Source organism: Numenius arquata, chromosome 10 (genome assembly GCF_964106895.1).
Source record: "Numenius arquata chromosome 10, bNumArq3.hap1.1, whole genome shotgun sequence".
NCBI classification, from domain to species: Eukaryota; Metazoa; Chordata; class Aves; order Charadriiformes; family Scolopacidae; genus Numenius; species Numenius arquata.
In genome coordinates, this window is record NC_133585.1 from 51,605,697 (window position 1) to 51,621,719 (window position 16,023).

Genomic DNA, 16,023 nt, shown 5'->3' on the forward strand with positions numbered 1-16,023 from the left:
AAGACAGAAGTGGCCTCTAGCACTTGCAGGCACAGCCCATGTTTCCCTGGAATGAAGGTGAAAATGAATTGAGGGAAGCATGAACTTCTCCATGGAGTGAAGTCCCTCGCTATAAGGCTTGGGATGAGACCTTGGTTTTTAGTCAGTCAGTCAGCAGAGGTTTCGTATTCAGTGCAGGACAACCACCACTTTGCCATGCCTTTCCCCAGTGGCTGCTGAGAGTGGATGGCACATCATTTTGTCAAGATGCATGTGCTGGAATGATGAAAGAGAAAAGATGTTACTCATTAGCTTGAGGAGTGGAAAGGACATGTTTCCACCAGCCTCTCTCTGTCGGTGGTCAGTGTGGTGCCTTCCAGCCCACCACCACTCCTCCCTGCCCCGTGTCAGCATCAGGTCCCCCAGTGTAGCTACAGGGGACCATAGGGGAAAAAAGTCCCTCAGGTGATTTGGGTTCATGACAACCTTCCTTGCCCCCTGAAAGGGTGACTTATCAGGCAGCTGAGGTTGGAGGAGTCCCAGAAGAAAAGCACCTCCTGATGGAAGGGTCTTGAAGCCAGAAAGAAAGCAAAGCACCGTGGGTTCTGGGACCTGCTGGGAAGATGGTTGCCCCAGAAGGAGCAAACCCTCCAGAGCCATTCACAGAGCAAGGGGAAAAGGAGAGCGCGGGTTCTCCAGGTCTCCAGCTTCTCCCAGCACCACGGAGGGGAACGAAGAGCTTTAGGTATTTCTAGGAAAAGTGGAGATGGTTGCAAACATATTGGCTTGAGGATGTCCATAGGAAGAGAAGAGCACTTTTACGTTGGCTAAAGCTGGAGCATTAAAGAGGGGCCTCCACACTGGGGACAGATTTCAGGGAAAATAAAGGTATGATTTCACTCAAGTGTACAATAACCTGCTTGAACAGAGAGGAGTGGGATGTCAAATGATGGGTTGTCTCCACTTCTGGAACTGGAAGATGTGATTATAGATCTCAAGACTGTGGCAGAAGAGTGGTCATCTGAAACCACTAAGTCAAGGCAACTCAGAAAGAGGATGTGGATGTGTCACGGTGAATTTGGAGCAGACTAAGGTCACTATGCCACCTCTGCATCCCACTGATGTCCTGCTGAAGTCCGCTTAGGGTTGCATTCAGTTAGAGATAAAGGGGACAGGAATCAAGGCAATTTACCTCAGATCTGTGAAGTACCCAGGTTGGAAAAATCACATCAAGTCCACCCTAGGACTGAGGGCTGTCCTTGCTCCTGTCCTCAGGTAAAAGATCCCTGCAGTCACTGAGATGGGCTCAAGCCCTAAGCGATGTGTTAGGATTTCCTAACCGGAGCGCTCAGCTAGTGAGAGAAAGTGATGCTGATCCTGATGTGAAGATATGACCTTGATATGATGAGATATGATCCCTCCTATAGGGAAGGACGTCATCCATGGTATTTAGGCAGGGATGGGACCTTACCTGCAAGAAAACCTGATGCAGATCTGACTCTGCTTGAGAAGTTGTGGCTTGCTGATGGAGAAACACCCGAAGCTGGGAAACAGGTATCATTTAAATATCGCTCTGTTGCAGGGGTTGGGCTGTAAAACAGCCTCTCTTCTCTGTGGGAGCGAGTCCTCCAGAGGTGACTCATCAGTCAGCGAGATGATAACCAGCCACTCATCCTTGCAAAGCTGAGACTTCAATCTGTGTCCTCCAGGTGAGGGCTTCAACCTCCAGCCTGGTCTTACTGATGAAGGAGACTAAAAGGGGAACTAAAAGCCGGAAGTCGATGACATCAAAAATCTGGAAGCCAAAATGAACGATGTGCAGTGGGACATGACAAAAGCAACGGCAGCTGAGGGCAGCAGCTTGGAAACTCTCTGCTCTCTTGCAAGGCAGCCTGGCAGAGGCCAGCCTTCGGGGCCCAATTATAAATACTCTCAGGTTAGCTTAAATCACTGCTGTCAGGATAAAGGCCTTTTTCTTCATTAGGTCATACTGCAAGCCCAGCTCCTACAGTCCTTAAGCACTGATGTCAGAAGTTAAAGCTGAACTCCGTATAACCTCCGGGCCGTAAAGGATGCCAAGCGCAAAAAATTTGGGAGTTTTAAAATGACATTTTGCGCCAGCCCTTGATAGTTTTATTTTGTACCTACACGAAGTTCAAGCCAGCGTTGCAAGTCTCTTTTGTGCTCAGCGTAGAAGTGTACCAGAAAGATCAAGCACAGAGTACTACTTTATTCCTGGAAAGTAGGCACATGGGCACTGGTTCACCAGATATTTAGCCTCTCAAATTACCCCTCATTTAACGGGAAATATCTGGAATCCGAATGCTTTGCTGAAATAGGTCTGCATTTGGCAGATGGCTGTAAGGTTGTGCAAGATTGTTAGACTTTAAGCTCATACTTTCATCTTCTGAGGCTGCTGCTCCAGCAAAGTAATAACTTGGCAGAAACTGCTGTGCAAGGCACCGGTGGACGTGCAGAAGACCCCGTTGTTCTCTTGGAGGAGCCACTGGCACGGGAATGGATGTGTTGAGCTCATTGTCCCGAGGAACACGTTAGTGTCACGGCACAGCAGGGTTAGTAACACCTAATTTATTTTGCTGATTATGGTTTTATTCTTTATGCTAAAATAAATTAACTAATCTTGATCAACTTGCTTAGCTTGCCAAGTTTCCATCCCCACCCAAACCGCCGTGTGTTGACCCCTGTTCCTAGCACAGGAGTAAAATCCTTCACCACCGTCCCCCACCATACAAGGGGAATGACCAGACGGCAGAGAAGAAGCAGAGACCACCATATCCAGTTACTTGGGACTATCTGGTTTCACCATCTAGCAAACTTGACTAGGTGATTTCCACAGAGAAATGCATTGTGCAAGGTTTCCTCAATGAAGTAAAAACGCCTGCGTTACAGGACACTGGTGTCCAGGCAAGCACGGTCTTGGGCTAATTAGGTAATAACATTGCAGGGACGTGAGTTAGAAACGTTGGGGAGGTATGGGAGGTGGAGATGGGTTGATGTCCAAGCAAAACTCAAATCTTTCGGAAGGAGTGAAGACTGGTTTCAGCCTGAGACAATGATACCCTCTCCCTAACCCGGACGGTCTTGTGCTCAGGTCAACACACCACAGGGTGAGGGAGAAGGTGGTCTTCTGCTGCATGCAGCCATGAGATGCCATCACCTGGTGCAGGCTTCTTACTTATCTTTCAGTGGCAGAGGCCCACTGCGCAGTGAGTTTAAACCAGCTTATTTTTCTTAATTTCTCTGCAGAGTTCAGGTTAAAACTGTTATTCCAACCCATGCCAGCTATATGAAATGTGCTTTTCCTTGGGGACATCTTTTGGGGGGTTTATTCTTTAGGTCATCCCTCATCACGTTCAGGCCCGTTGGAGACATGTCCCTCCTTGCTGTCGTCCCCCCAAGCCCATGTGGCTCCTTGCAAGGAAACTGGGGGCCACTGTGGGGATTCCACTGGTTCGTTAAGTTTCTTCATCTGCACAGATTTGTCTCAAATAGAAAAGTTATTAATATGACTCATGACTGTTGCAGTGAAGGATGGAGTAAGAGATCAGGAGAGCTGTTCTCCAAACATCACAATTGCCTGGACTGAGACACTTCAAAGAACATTTTACCAGCCCCTGGCTGTCCATAAGGGCCACTTTGTCCCACTTTGATGTACTCATTACCCAGCATGTGGACACTTCCAGCAAGGCAAGTCTCATACTGGCCAGGTAGGTTAGAGGAAAACTGTGCCTCCAGAAGCTGTGAAAGACCATTGCTTTTCTCCAGGAAAGCTGGAGCTTCTAGCTTTGAAATGCTCTGCTGCTAACAAGTGTGTGACTTTTATCATACACATCTGTATGTGACTGACTGCAAGAGCAACCCATTTCCCATGTCTTGAATTTCTTATGACTGAACCACTACACACCAAAAGATGGCAAAAGTAACTGACGTTACATTAAATATCATCTAGGAAGATCTGATGGAGCAGCAGATGCCTTGCCTAATGCATCTCTCCACGCAGAATCATTGGTGAGAATGCACAATGCAGGAGCAAAGACCATTATATTAAACTTCTTCAGCTGATGACTTCTACCAAGGTAAGACCTTCTGTCAGCTCAGAAGGCAGATACGCACGTTACCAGAGGTTTTCTGTGGAAGTCAGCAGAGGGGCTGGTACCACCCGTACTCTTTTCATCTTGGGTTTGATGAGGAGAGGAAGAAGAAGGACCTCAGACCAGCAGAGTTCTGACCTTAAAACTTCAGACTGGCACAAATCCCCCTCCTCTTCTTCAAAGAAATGCAAGCAACTTATCACTCCCCTCAAGGCTTTTCTGTCTGTAGGTGGCCATGTTTTGTTCTCTAACGAGAGAAAAGAAACAACCAAACACGTAAGTCAGGCTGTGTTGGCCTAAGTGTTCAACTACTATTGTGTGGAAGGAGAACAGGAACTGAAGAGAAATTACAAGCCGACAATGAGTCATGTTATGCCACCTTGTCTTTCTTCCAGAAGAGAAAGAAGGACAAATTTCCCCTTTAGATTCTCCAGTTCCCTGAGGAAAAGGTAGACCATGTTATACTTTTAGGAGCTTTTGCTCTTGGGTGTGCTCCTGGACCTAAGGGCACAGATAGAGCGGCGCTGCGGGGAAGGCTGGTACATCTGACAGGCCATCGGTGTGAGCCTGGAGAATTTTCTTTCATTTCTACTGTTGTGCTTGAGAATTCTGCAGGACAAAAGGGAAAAAAAAAAAAAAAAAAGAAGAAAAAAAGAGATTCAAGGACACTGAAGGCAGTTTTCCAAAAATGGAAACCAATCTTCTTTTTGCCAAGAGGATTTCCTAAGCAATCTAAGTGGCTGAGGATCTTGTCTCAAATGAAGTTTCATCAGTGGGGTATGTCCTCACACACAAATTGTGCTGAGGCTTTTTCATTCCTTTATGCATGCTTCTTCCTAAACCTGCTAACTAGTGAGGGCTGTTGTCCCCGGACACCAGCTCAGGCTCTGATAGCTTTTGTGAGAGCGTTTGTATCAAAATATTGTTGTGCTGGAGTCTCCAAGGCCATCTGGGGCTTTGTGCAGACAGGGTGCTTACAAATGAATGTGAACCAAAGCAAATCAACATTGCTTGGCAGGGATGGAATGCATTGCTAGGGTCTGTCTCTGCCAAGCTAGACTGTTTGGCTCCAGTCCCACTCTTTGGGGGGATTGTCTGTCAAAACACAATTTGGTATTGTACGGCGTCATGGTTACATGGCTCACTACTCCTTTAACCCCTCTCAGGCCTTACACTTTTGCTATTTGTTGAGTGGAAACCCATGAATCTCCAACTCTTAAAAGCAGGCCTCGGGCTCTGGTGCCTTGCTCCAGTTGTCCCTCATGCAGCAGTGTTGGTTCAGGTAGAGCTTCCCCTTAGGAGCTGTCAACTGGTAGATTGTAACCTTCTTGAAAGGAAGGCATTATTTCTAAGAAGACATATCTTTGTACCATCTCATGATGGAAGCCTGGCTTCTTGGCCTACCCACCTCAAAAAAACAGTCATCCTTTCAAGGCGGAAATCCAGCTTGGACTGTCAGTTGACTCTCCTTGATTATCCCGTCCCTACATGAGTGGCAACTGCTGCTTCTGCTGAGCCCTCCTGGCAAGCCCAGAGGCCACCCATTAGGGGACAAGCCAAGACATCAACATGAATGTCCTCATGGGTTTGCCAAGAGGTGTATAGTCATATCACCCTTGCCATTTCTGGACATGTTTATGAGTTCATTCAACCTAAATATTCATTCAATCGGAGAAGGCTCCAGGGAGACCTCATTGCGGCCTTCCAGTACCTAAAGGGGGCCTACAGGAAAGACTGGGGACAGAATTTTCAGCAGGGCCCGTTGTGATAGGATGAGGGGTAATGGCTTTAAACTAAAAGAGGATAGATTTAGACTAAATATAAGGAAGAAATATTTTACAATGAGTGTAGCAAAATACTGGCCCAGGTTGCCCAGAGAGGTGGTAGATGCCCCATCCCTGGAAACATTCAAGGTCAGGTTGGATGGGGCTCTGAGCAACCTGATCTAGTTGAAGATGTCTCTGCTCATGGCAGGGGCGTTGGACTAGATGACCTTTAAAGGTCCCTTCCAACCCAAACTATCCTATGATTCTATAAATATGGAGGTAGTAAATTACCACAGTGGCTTGGCCAAGAGGTGACACTACAGGTGGCTCTAAGCCTCTTACGTACAGTTTTTGCTATAGTGAAAATCTTCAGTAAGCACTGGTAGAAGTGCTGTCTCTGAGCACAGGTTCTTCTGTGCCACCTCCCACCTTGGAGCAGGAGGAGGACGTGCAAATTCCCTTGGGGAGGCAGATCCCCAGCTGAGACCCCGGCAGCTGAGCCTGGAGATGGCCGAGCAGAGCGGTGGCTCTCCATAGGTATGACACAAGGCACGTGCCATCCCACAGGCAGGCAGCCGTCATGCACTGCTCTCACGTCTCCTGCCAGCCTGGCACGCAGCTGCAGGCTCGTCCCCAAGTGTCATCCTCGCACAGGCTGGGACGCCTGGGAAACGCAGCCCGGCTGCCCAGGTCACACAGCCCGGCAGCTTTCCTCTCAGATTGGGGAATTTGGGTGGTTTTCCTTCAAAGTTCAGACTAGACCACACCAGTACTGCATGGCTCTCCCAGGTGATAGGTGCTCCAGGGGTTGGGATGGGGGTCCAGAACCTGTTGTCATCCCAGCAGACTGGGGATCACAGTCCATCTGTCCTTCTCCTGGCCATGGGGCTGTACAGGTGGCCCCAGGGCTCAGCGCTCTCTGACCTGAGGTGCAGCACAGCTGCGTGACCCTGTGTTGGTTTTGCTGGGAAAAACTGCTGCTGCTGTGAGAAAATACATGAACGAAAGCCAGGCAAGATAAGAAAAGTCAAAAACACAGACAGAATTAAAGTTGTCGGGATGATAATAGCTAGCAATGCAAGGCTCCCAAAGTAAATGCTATGTGAAAAGGGATAAACCCCTGAAGGGCTGGTTCCGTCGCTCTCTCACTCCAAAAGATCCTGGGCTGGAGCTTAGAGAGGCCCCAAGTCCTCGGTTCAGGTAAAACTCTGATACGAGGGTAGGTCCCACGTGCTGGGCTCTGAGGGAGGGGATGGAAAAAGGGGCACATGAAAAAAAAAAAAAGGAAGAAAATGGGTGGCTGGGAAAGTCATAGCGAGGGAGATGTCCACAAGGAGTGCATTTAATCCACTGGCAGGGAGGAAGCATGGAGGAATTTGACTGGGAAGGTGAACATGGGCATCTCCAGCTGAAGAGCTTGAGCAACCCAGCTCAAACGCAGGTTCCCCCTCCACCCTCTTCCACCTGCCTGGAACAACTCCCTCCTACAGAAACCCCTTCCCCTGGCAGGGCATCTTCTGTCCTGAGCTGGAAGCTGGGTGGGAGATGTGCAGGGACAACACTTCTCCAGCCATGTCCTGGGAGCACTGGGTGACCTGTAGCCAGTACAAAGCCATGCAGAAGGGCAGGCCAGGACGTGAGGAGGGTTTGCATGGGGATAAAATAAGCGTTTGGGGCAAGGGAGGCTGAAGACCATGTTGCTGAGCTTGCATCAGCCCTGGTGTTGGGCAAGAGGCGACTAGACACGCTGGACATGCAATTGGGAGCTTTGAGGAGCAAACAAGAGGTTCCAACGTCCAGCTATTGCAACCTTCTCCAGGTGTAAACATCTGCGAGGGGCCATTCCCACCATGAGCTGGAAACACACCCCACACTCCCTTCCCCGGGGCTGCATTCTCCTCCTCGTCCTGAGAAATTCAAAAGTTACCCTTTCCCCATCCCAGCTCTGTCCGACAAGTAGCTCCTCCCCACCTGCAGCATTTCAGAGTTAATACAATGCTCTGAACCTCTTCCATTTGGGAAAAAACAAACACAATTGAAGAAAAGTGAGTTAATATGTAATTAGAGTGTACCACAGGTGCTGGCATCGCATTTAGAGGTATAGTTAGGCTCCTGTGCCTGGCAGGAGAAGAACCTGGAGGTGACTCGTGACTAAAATGCGAACAACCTTTCATTTTTAATATGAAATTTTGCACCACCCAGCTCTTAATCTTTTAATGTCTTAATAATATCAACAGACAGAAAATAAATGTATCATTTGTTGGGACTAACGCTGAAAACTAGGTTTTTCTAGTATTGCATCAGGAGCTGGATTAGCCCCACGGCAGCACAGAGCAAGTGGAGAGGACGGGGTCCTTTTGCAGGGACCGGGGTCGATGTAGAGATGAGCTGTGCCGTGGAGATGCTGGACCTCAGCTGCCGTACCCCACCTCCCGAACCGGGGAGATACTTTGCCTTTATCTCGCTCTGGGTTTCTATCACAAGTGGCTTATCTCTGCCAGAAAGATAAGAAGAAAGCGCAGGTTGTGGTGGCTGGAGGTGCGACACTCCCCGGTAAAGAAAGCAGCAGCAGCCGCCCCATCACGGGGACCTCTCGGCGAGAGGGCTCTGCTCCCTGCGAGCGGGCGGGGTAGAAGTTAATCATCTGCTTGCAATTAACCTGTGACCTCCCACGCCCACGGCACACGCGGGGCAGCGCTGTAGCTTTAACGCGGGCGGTGGAAGCGGGAGGGAAGAGGCAGAAGCTGCCGCAGATCCCTCACTCGCCGCCCCGTCTCCCGGCCCTGGCAGCGCTGTGCCCGGCCATGGGGAGCCGCAGCCTGCTGGCCACCATCCTGGCCACCACCCTGGCCTCCCTCCTGCCGCTCCCCGCCGCCCCCTCGGCCCACCGCAAGCTCCTGGTCTTCTTGCTCGACGGCTTTCGCTTCGACTACATCGACGACGGCGAGCTGGAGGGTCTGCCGGGCTTTCGGGACATTGTCAACATGGGGGTGAAGGTGGACTACATGACCCCGGACTTCCCCAGCCTCTCCTACCCTAATTACTACACGCTGATGACGGGTGAGTACCTGCCTTCGCCGCGATGCTCCTCGGGGCAGCTCCCCGCGACTTTTTCCTGCAAAGATGACATAAAAAGTACACGGGTCGTGCTTTTAGCCGGGAGTTCAGAAGCACTGCGGCGTTACGGCTCAGCATCGCTTGTCTAAAACCTGCTCCGAACTCGGAGCCGCCTCTCGGAGATGGGTTTTGAAGTTCTCCGGGCGCGGTGCTGCCGGGTCCCTCCTTGCTGCCACCGAGGCGGCTGGGCGTCCCCGGTGGGGACACTGCTGGGGGCTGCTGCATGCAGAGCATTAAAAAAAAAAAAAAAAAAAAAGAGTGGGAAACGGCCGGAAAATGAATAGAGAGCCTGCTCGCTGACTTTCCAGTGAATAACGAGGCGTGTAAACTGAGGGTGGGTGAGGAATGATCTTATTTTCAGCCAGCAGGTCTGGTTTTTGGCAAGTTCAGGGTTAAATGGACTTTCTGCTTTCACAGGTCGCTGTCTTAACCTCGCCCTAAGTCCTTGTATTTCTAAGATAATCAGAAACAGCCAAATAGAAAGACATGAAGGATTTTTGTTTTTGCTCCTCTACACTTTCCCTTGTTCTGACTGCCCGGGAGAGGCTTGCAGAAAATTGGGGGGGGGATGTCATAATTTTCATGATGCTGATTTCCTTTGAAATGAAGCAGAGTGACACAGGATTACAGTGACACTAGGAAGGAGCACAGAGTACAGCAGAGCCCCTCAGATCAGAGAAAAACACCCTGGAAAAAAAAATTTAAGTTAAAAATAATAATAATTAAAAACAAAAAACAAACAACAAAACCACAAACAACAAAACCCCAAACAACAACAAAAAAACCCAAATCAACCAAACAAAAAAAAACCCAAAAAACAAATGGAAAGTTTTTCTGAAGTTTCTGATCGGATTTTTCTCCCGAGTTATTTAACAAACAAGACATTCCAGCTAAGGAGGAGTGAGAAAATCTGTCCTCTCCGAAGAGATGTGGCATCTTCTGCTGTCCTGAACAATACAATGCCCAGCGGTCTGTGTAAGGCTTGCCTGGAAAGCAAATAGATGCCATTGTAAGGCAAAAATCTGACATCAGTTGTGTCCAGCTTGTTTTGAAAGCCTTTAACCCCTTCCTCCCTCTCCCTCTTGGGGGAGGAATGCCTTTCTCTTGCTCATCTCTGGACAGAAAAGAACACAAAACCATCACAGGTGGTTTTTTTCATGACTTGATGCAAGTGCAGGAATGCAGCGCAAATGTCACTGAAAAGATTGAAAATAGAAGTGTCGCTCCACTGTGGACTTTGTTTTTATGTGTATGTAGGCAAACCGGTTTAACACTTCATGTGCAAAAAGCCTCATTGTTAAAGAGAACAGGGAAAGCGCTGCTTTCTCTCCTTACTACCTTTAATCATCACTCCCATTAAGTGTGTATGTGCAGGGTGAAGTCTATAATCAGCCTTTCGAAGAGTTTTGAAAACACCCTGTTTTGTACTCACGAAGAAGGAGTTTTGTTTCAGGTGATGAAACACCGCTACCAGACTTTCAACGTTTTTAGGGCACCAGAGTTTCTCCACCCCAGCTTGAAGCAAGGAGACAATCTGTGAGACCAAACTCAGCTCTTCTTGCAAGTCTCCTGGCCTTCAGGATGAGGATCTCAATGCAAATACAACTTAACTGCAAATAACAATTCACCTTCCTAACACGAGTCACAGCAGTGTTAAGTAGGTGAGGAACCAGCCAAGGACCAAGTTTAGGTGATGAACGTGCCCAAAGGAAAATCCAAGGCTGCACTTGAGCCCCCGGGGTGTTAGTGGACCCCGTGGCTGTGTCCTGGGCATGACAGCAGGGCAAATCCCATGGATGCACTGTTCTTACCCCCAGCGCCATGGTGTGGTCTCCACAGAAAGGAGATATCACCTTGTGTGATGAGTTGATGGAGGGGTTAGTGAGTGGGAGGTGATGGTGGGAGCGTTGGGACGCGTGGCAGACGTAGTGTTGTCTGTATCCAGTCTGTGTACCTTCAATTCGCAAAGCTGGGACAGCTTTTGGAAAAAAATTGCAGCATGGTAGGGTGTCATGAGCATCGTGCTGTAGTGACCTGCTCGAGGACGGGCAAGTTACCGTCCCCTTGTCACTGCTGTATGGGCAGGAGAAAGCTTATAATCGCATCTCACCAGTCATGCATCCCTGCTGCGGGGGCAGGGGTCTGTAACTGGGGTGTGTGGGAATTAAATGTTGCCACAGTTTCTTCAGAGAAACCAGGGGCTAAAAGGACAAGCTGTTCTTCATATCTTGTCCTACACTGCTGCTTCATGAGCCATTAAGAAACTCATGTTTTAACCTCCAAATTGCTATATTTTAGCATTTGTGGATATGGTTTCATAGTATTCAGCTAAATCAGCTTAAGAAATCAGCTAAATCACAGAAAGAGTGGTCGGGCATTGGAACAGGCTGCCCAGGGAGGTGGTTGAGTCGCCATCCCTGGATGTGTTTAAGAGATGTTTAGATGTGGTGTTGGGGGATATGATATAGGGGAGAACTTTGTAGTGTAGGGTAGATGGTTGGACTCGATGATCCCAAGGGTCTCTTCCAACCTGGATGATTCTATGATTCTAAGAAATTTCTGGCCCCAACTGCACATTCCCACCCCTGGCTTGTTCATTATATCTCACTACTTTTTTGGATAAACACTCCTGTTCCTCCTTTCTCTGCTCATTCACAAGGTCTTGTGGCCCCCACAAGTGTACACGGCTACCAGGTCTAGGACAGCATGGGATGAAAACGCTGTGGTTGGGATGTATTTCTCTCTTGCCTCTATTCATTCATGTGAGCAAGGCCTCTCCTTTCTGCATACTGCCCTTCAGCCCACGTCCATGCAACCTTCGTGACTCCAGAGAGGTTTAGTTGTTACAGAGGGAAGGTCTCCCTCATTTTGGTGGCTTTGGAGGAAGACTGGACTCTGCTCCTCAGACACCTGTTGGGACAGGCCAGTCCCCTCAAATGTGAACTCGCCTCCTCCTCCTCCTGCCCAGACCTGGAGGAGGAGGTTATGGAGGTCAGCAGCATCTGCCCCACCAGAGAGTCTCATTGCAAATGCCAAATTGCACCCCTCAGCCCTGCCAGAAGGTAGCGTTCCTCTGCAACGGGCAATAAGCAAACAATAGCACGCAGCACATCTTCCTGATTATCTGCAGGATCTTCTAGTCATTATATTTTACTTTACTGATGATTTCAAGAGGGCAGCCTAAACCAAATTTAGTATTTGTGAGGAATAGCATGTTTACTGAGATTTTTCAAAGCTATAACCAAGCAGATGCAACCATAACTGATGACCAAGAGCCATGTATCTAAAAGCAAGTAACTAATGTGTGCTAATGTGGAGCATGCCCCGTTTTGCTGAGACTAGGTGCTAATTAAAGCACAGACATGGTGGGAGGAATTGGTAAACAAAGTTTTGGAAGGGGAGCAGGTGGAGGGAGGTGACTCACATGTGGTCAGGCAGTGCTGCAGGGTGATGGTAGAGCTCGCCATGGGTCCCCATCCTACTTAAACCTGTGGCTGCTGTTAACCTTTGAGAAGATATTTGCTGGAGCTTCCCCGAGTGACACAGAAAGCTTCAGCCCAAAGCCTGGGGCCTGCCTAGAGGTATTTTCTCTTTCTCCACACCTACAGCGATTATGAGAAAGAAAACCAGAGCATAGAAACAAGAGGAATGCTAATGGTGTGGCTTCTTCATGTAAAGTCGCCTGGTGATTCAGAGCTTGGGGAGAAGCTCCAGTCTCCCTGCGAGCCAGGACACAGCATCATAGAATCATAGAATGGTTAGAGTTGGAAGGGACCTTAAAGATCATCTGCTTGAAGAAGCACCAAACAACAAGCAAGACGCTGCTGGAGCAAAGGGATCTCGGTGATGAGCACCCGGAGAAGTTGCTTTGTTACAAAAATCTGGTGGTGTGTAAGGTAGCCCAAGGATGTCCTGGCTTAAAATCCCACTTGAAAAGAATTTTTCTCTGACAGCTTCATTCATGCCATGTTTCTCGGTTTTGGCTTCCGCAGTGGTGTAAAGACAGGTTCTTGGGTGGTTAGGTTGTGTTCTGAGCTGCTAGGCTGAATCCTACCTGGTGTCCTAGCTCTCCATGCTCGGGTTATGATATTGCAGTTGTTGACCTGAAAGGCATAGCATAAAATGACAAATGAGGTAAAAGGAGCTGTTGCTGCTGACACGTGTGTTTGAGAGAACTTTGTGAGGCTCCACGTGGGCTTGGCAAGGGAGGGAAGAAGGAGTCCAAATACACACATCACAAAAGGCTACTTAATCGCACCATGTGCTGTTTGTTTTGCAAAGAAAGGAATTAAGACCACAAGCCACCTCGTTGGTGTTTTTTTTTTATCCTGTGGGGAGCTTTTAATATTTCCCTTCCCCTGCTTCTGCCTGGCTCTGCAGGGAGCTCTCACGCCAAGCCAAACGGAAAGTCTGAGATCTCCCCGTCACCGCTCCAAGCACGAGTTATTGCTTCAGAGTCCTTCATGCCATATCTCTCACGCTGAGGAGTTTGGGTCCTCCTCGTTGCTGAGGGACCCCCAGCTCCTCTGAACACCCCAGCTCAGAGTATGCTGGGGCCCCTCACATTTCCAGCCCCAGCCAGCATAAACATGGGCAGACGGTATCACATTGGAGCTGGAAGCTCACGGAGGATTTATTTTCCAAGATCGTGACAACAAATGAGGTCTTTTCTGGCAAGTCCTCCATGAGGTCAGCTGTGTGGCCCCGCAGCCAAGAGCCCTATTTCTCTTGGCCTCTATGGGAAGCAGAGGGAGTCCCTGCTCCAGAGGTGGGTGGGTGGGTGGAGAGTTGCTCAGAGCGGAGCTGGCGAGGGGCCTCCGTGTCCCTCTTTGGAGAGAACCTAATCTTAAATACTTGGCAGAGAGGCTACAAGATCCCATGAAGCTTGCGGGATGGAGGAGGAGGTCGAACAGATTGCGTTTCAGGTCTCCCTGGTGAGGCCCGAGGTCTTTGCAGGGCTGTCCCACACTTGCCATAACTCAGCGATGGCACGTTTGGGGCTTCTCTAAAACACAGGGGTGGTGCATGGGGTTTTCCCTGAGTGTGCCATCACCTTCTCTTCTTCATGGCAGGAGGGAGAGGGGCAACACGGCAGGTCCCAAGGATGGGCGAGAGTCAAGGTCTACTCTGCCAGGCAGAAGGTTTCACCCATCTTCCATGTTTCTACCGTCCTTCCTCCACTCCTCACCCTCAGTGTTGGCATACTTGACTGCTGAGGGGCTTTGGTAGATAATGTTGTGGTCTGACAAATCCACTCTGCTTCTGTTTTCTCCTAAGCACAGATAATCTTGATGTTCGCCGTTTATTCCACGCTTTCTGGGAGCAAATATCCTTTGGGGTCCCACCCCTGGAGTCCTCTGGGGTCTGGCTGGTGTGACACGTACTAGTACATTTATTATTTGCTGTGTGAGGTCTCCTGGTTTGCAGCACAGCATCTCCACTCTCCATCCACTCGATACCCGGAGGAAACCCCATCTGGTGATGGCTCTAGCAGATGCTTTTTTTCTGCTCGTGGTATCCAGGCTCCAGCCTGGTCCAGGAAAGGATGCTGACAATTTGTGTTCAGCAGTTAAGCAAGTTCTTAACGACACAAACAATACCTGTGTGTTGTCTGAGACATAAAAAATGGAGGGATAGGAGTACAACAGGGAAATTTATTATCGGCATACATGAACTGAAATTATCTCAGCTTCACTGTCCAGGCTGAGAAAAAAAAGCCAGAAGGACACAAAGAGCGTGATGAGGGGCAAGGAAACGGGATTTTTTCTTTTTGCTCCTCTCAGCCACCACAGATGCCAGCAGCAGCAAAGATTTAAAGGATTCTCTTAATGACATACAGTTTTTAAATAAATAGTCTCTTCTTTTTGTTGGATTCAGTACCTTTCCGTTTCTAAAGTTGTGTGTTGGGAAGCAAAAGAGCATGAAGAAGTCTGTGTTAATACTATTAACTGGCAGGGAAGGGGTATTATCCTAGCAAGGACAGGCTGGAGAAGAGAGTGGGAGCCGGGAGGGTTTTTCATTTTCACATTCTTCATCTCGCTTTGTTTACTCACCGCCTGCAGGAAGGCTGCAACGCTGAGTGCCAAGATTTTCCTCTTTCACACATACACAAAATGTTGTAAAAAAAAAAATCTGTGTTTGCTTTCTACCAGTTAAAGAAAATGGAAACACTTTCGAAGTGGAGAGCAGAAAGTTTTCTCTAACACAAGTTCATATGCTGCAAATTGAAGCAGAGAGTTTTTCCCTTCTTACTAGCTACAACTTCACAGCTGCGGTATCCTCAAGGTGTACCCAGCTGAGGGTTGTCAGGGGTCCCATCGTGGTCCTTCAGCCCATAGCTGCCACTCAGTTGAGGAGACCCACCAACAGCTTTGAGCATCTGCTCTTCAGGGACACAAGACCTGCCTTCCCAGGAAAGACATGGACCTGTAAGAGCAGGTCCAGAAGAGGCCAGGAAGGTGCTCAGAGGGTTTGGAGCCACTCTGCTGTGAGGACAGGCTGAGAGAGCTGGGGGTGTTTAGCCTGGAGAAGAGAAGGCTCCGGGGAGACCTTAGAGCCACTTCCAGTCCCTAAAGGGGCTCCAGGAGAGATGGGGAGGGACTCTTGATCAGGGAGGGGAGCCATAGGGCGAGGGGTAACGGTTTTAAACTGAAAGAGGGAAGATTTAGATTAGATCTTATGAAGAAATCCTTTCCTGTGAGAGTGGTGAGACCCTGGCCCAGGTTGCCCAGAGAAGCGGTAGGTGCCCCATCCCTGGAAACATTTGAGGCCAGGTTGGATGGGGCTCTGAGCAACCTGATCTAGTTGAAGATGTCCCTGCCCATGGCAGGGGGGTTGGACTAAATGGCCTTTAAAGGTCCCTTCCAACCCAGACTATTCTGTAGTTCTATGATTCATGCACAAGCAAGCATCCAAAGTCTAAGCTGGATGCTTTGGAAGCAATTTTTGTGCATGCCAGCCCTGGCCCTATTATGAAAGCATTGAATTCAGAGTTTCACTCTCTTATTAAGTGAATCCCTTTCAGGAAAAAAAAAAATGCTGTGTATAGC

The 16,023-nt window shown here is 48.9% G+C and overlaps 1 protein-coding gene across 1 annotated transcript in view; it reads left to right on the forward strand.

Moving 5' to 3' along the window:
• Positions 1-8,661: 8,661 nt before the first annotated feature.
• ENPP6 (ectonucleotide pyrophosphatase/phosphodiesterase 6) overlaps positions 8,662-16,023 on the forward strand; it is a 30,540-nt gene continuing 23,178 nt past the window's right edge. The window contains exon 1 of the mRNA XM_074154950.1: positions 8,662-8,917. Coding sequence (XP_074011051.1) covers positions 8,662-8,917 — 256 coding nt within the window. The remainder of the gene's footprint in view (positions 8,918-16,023) is intronic.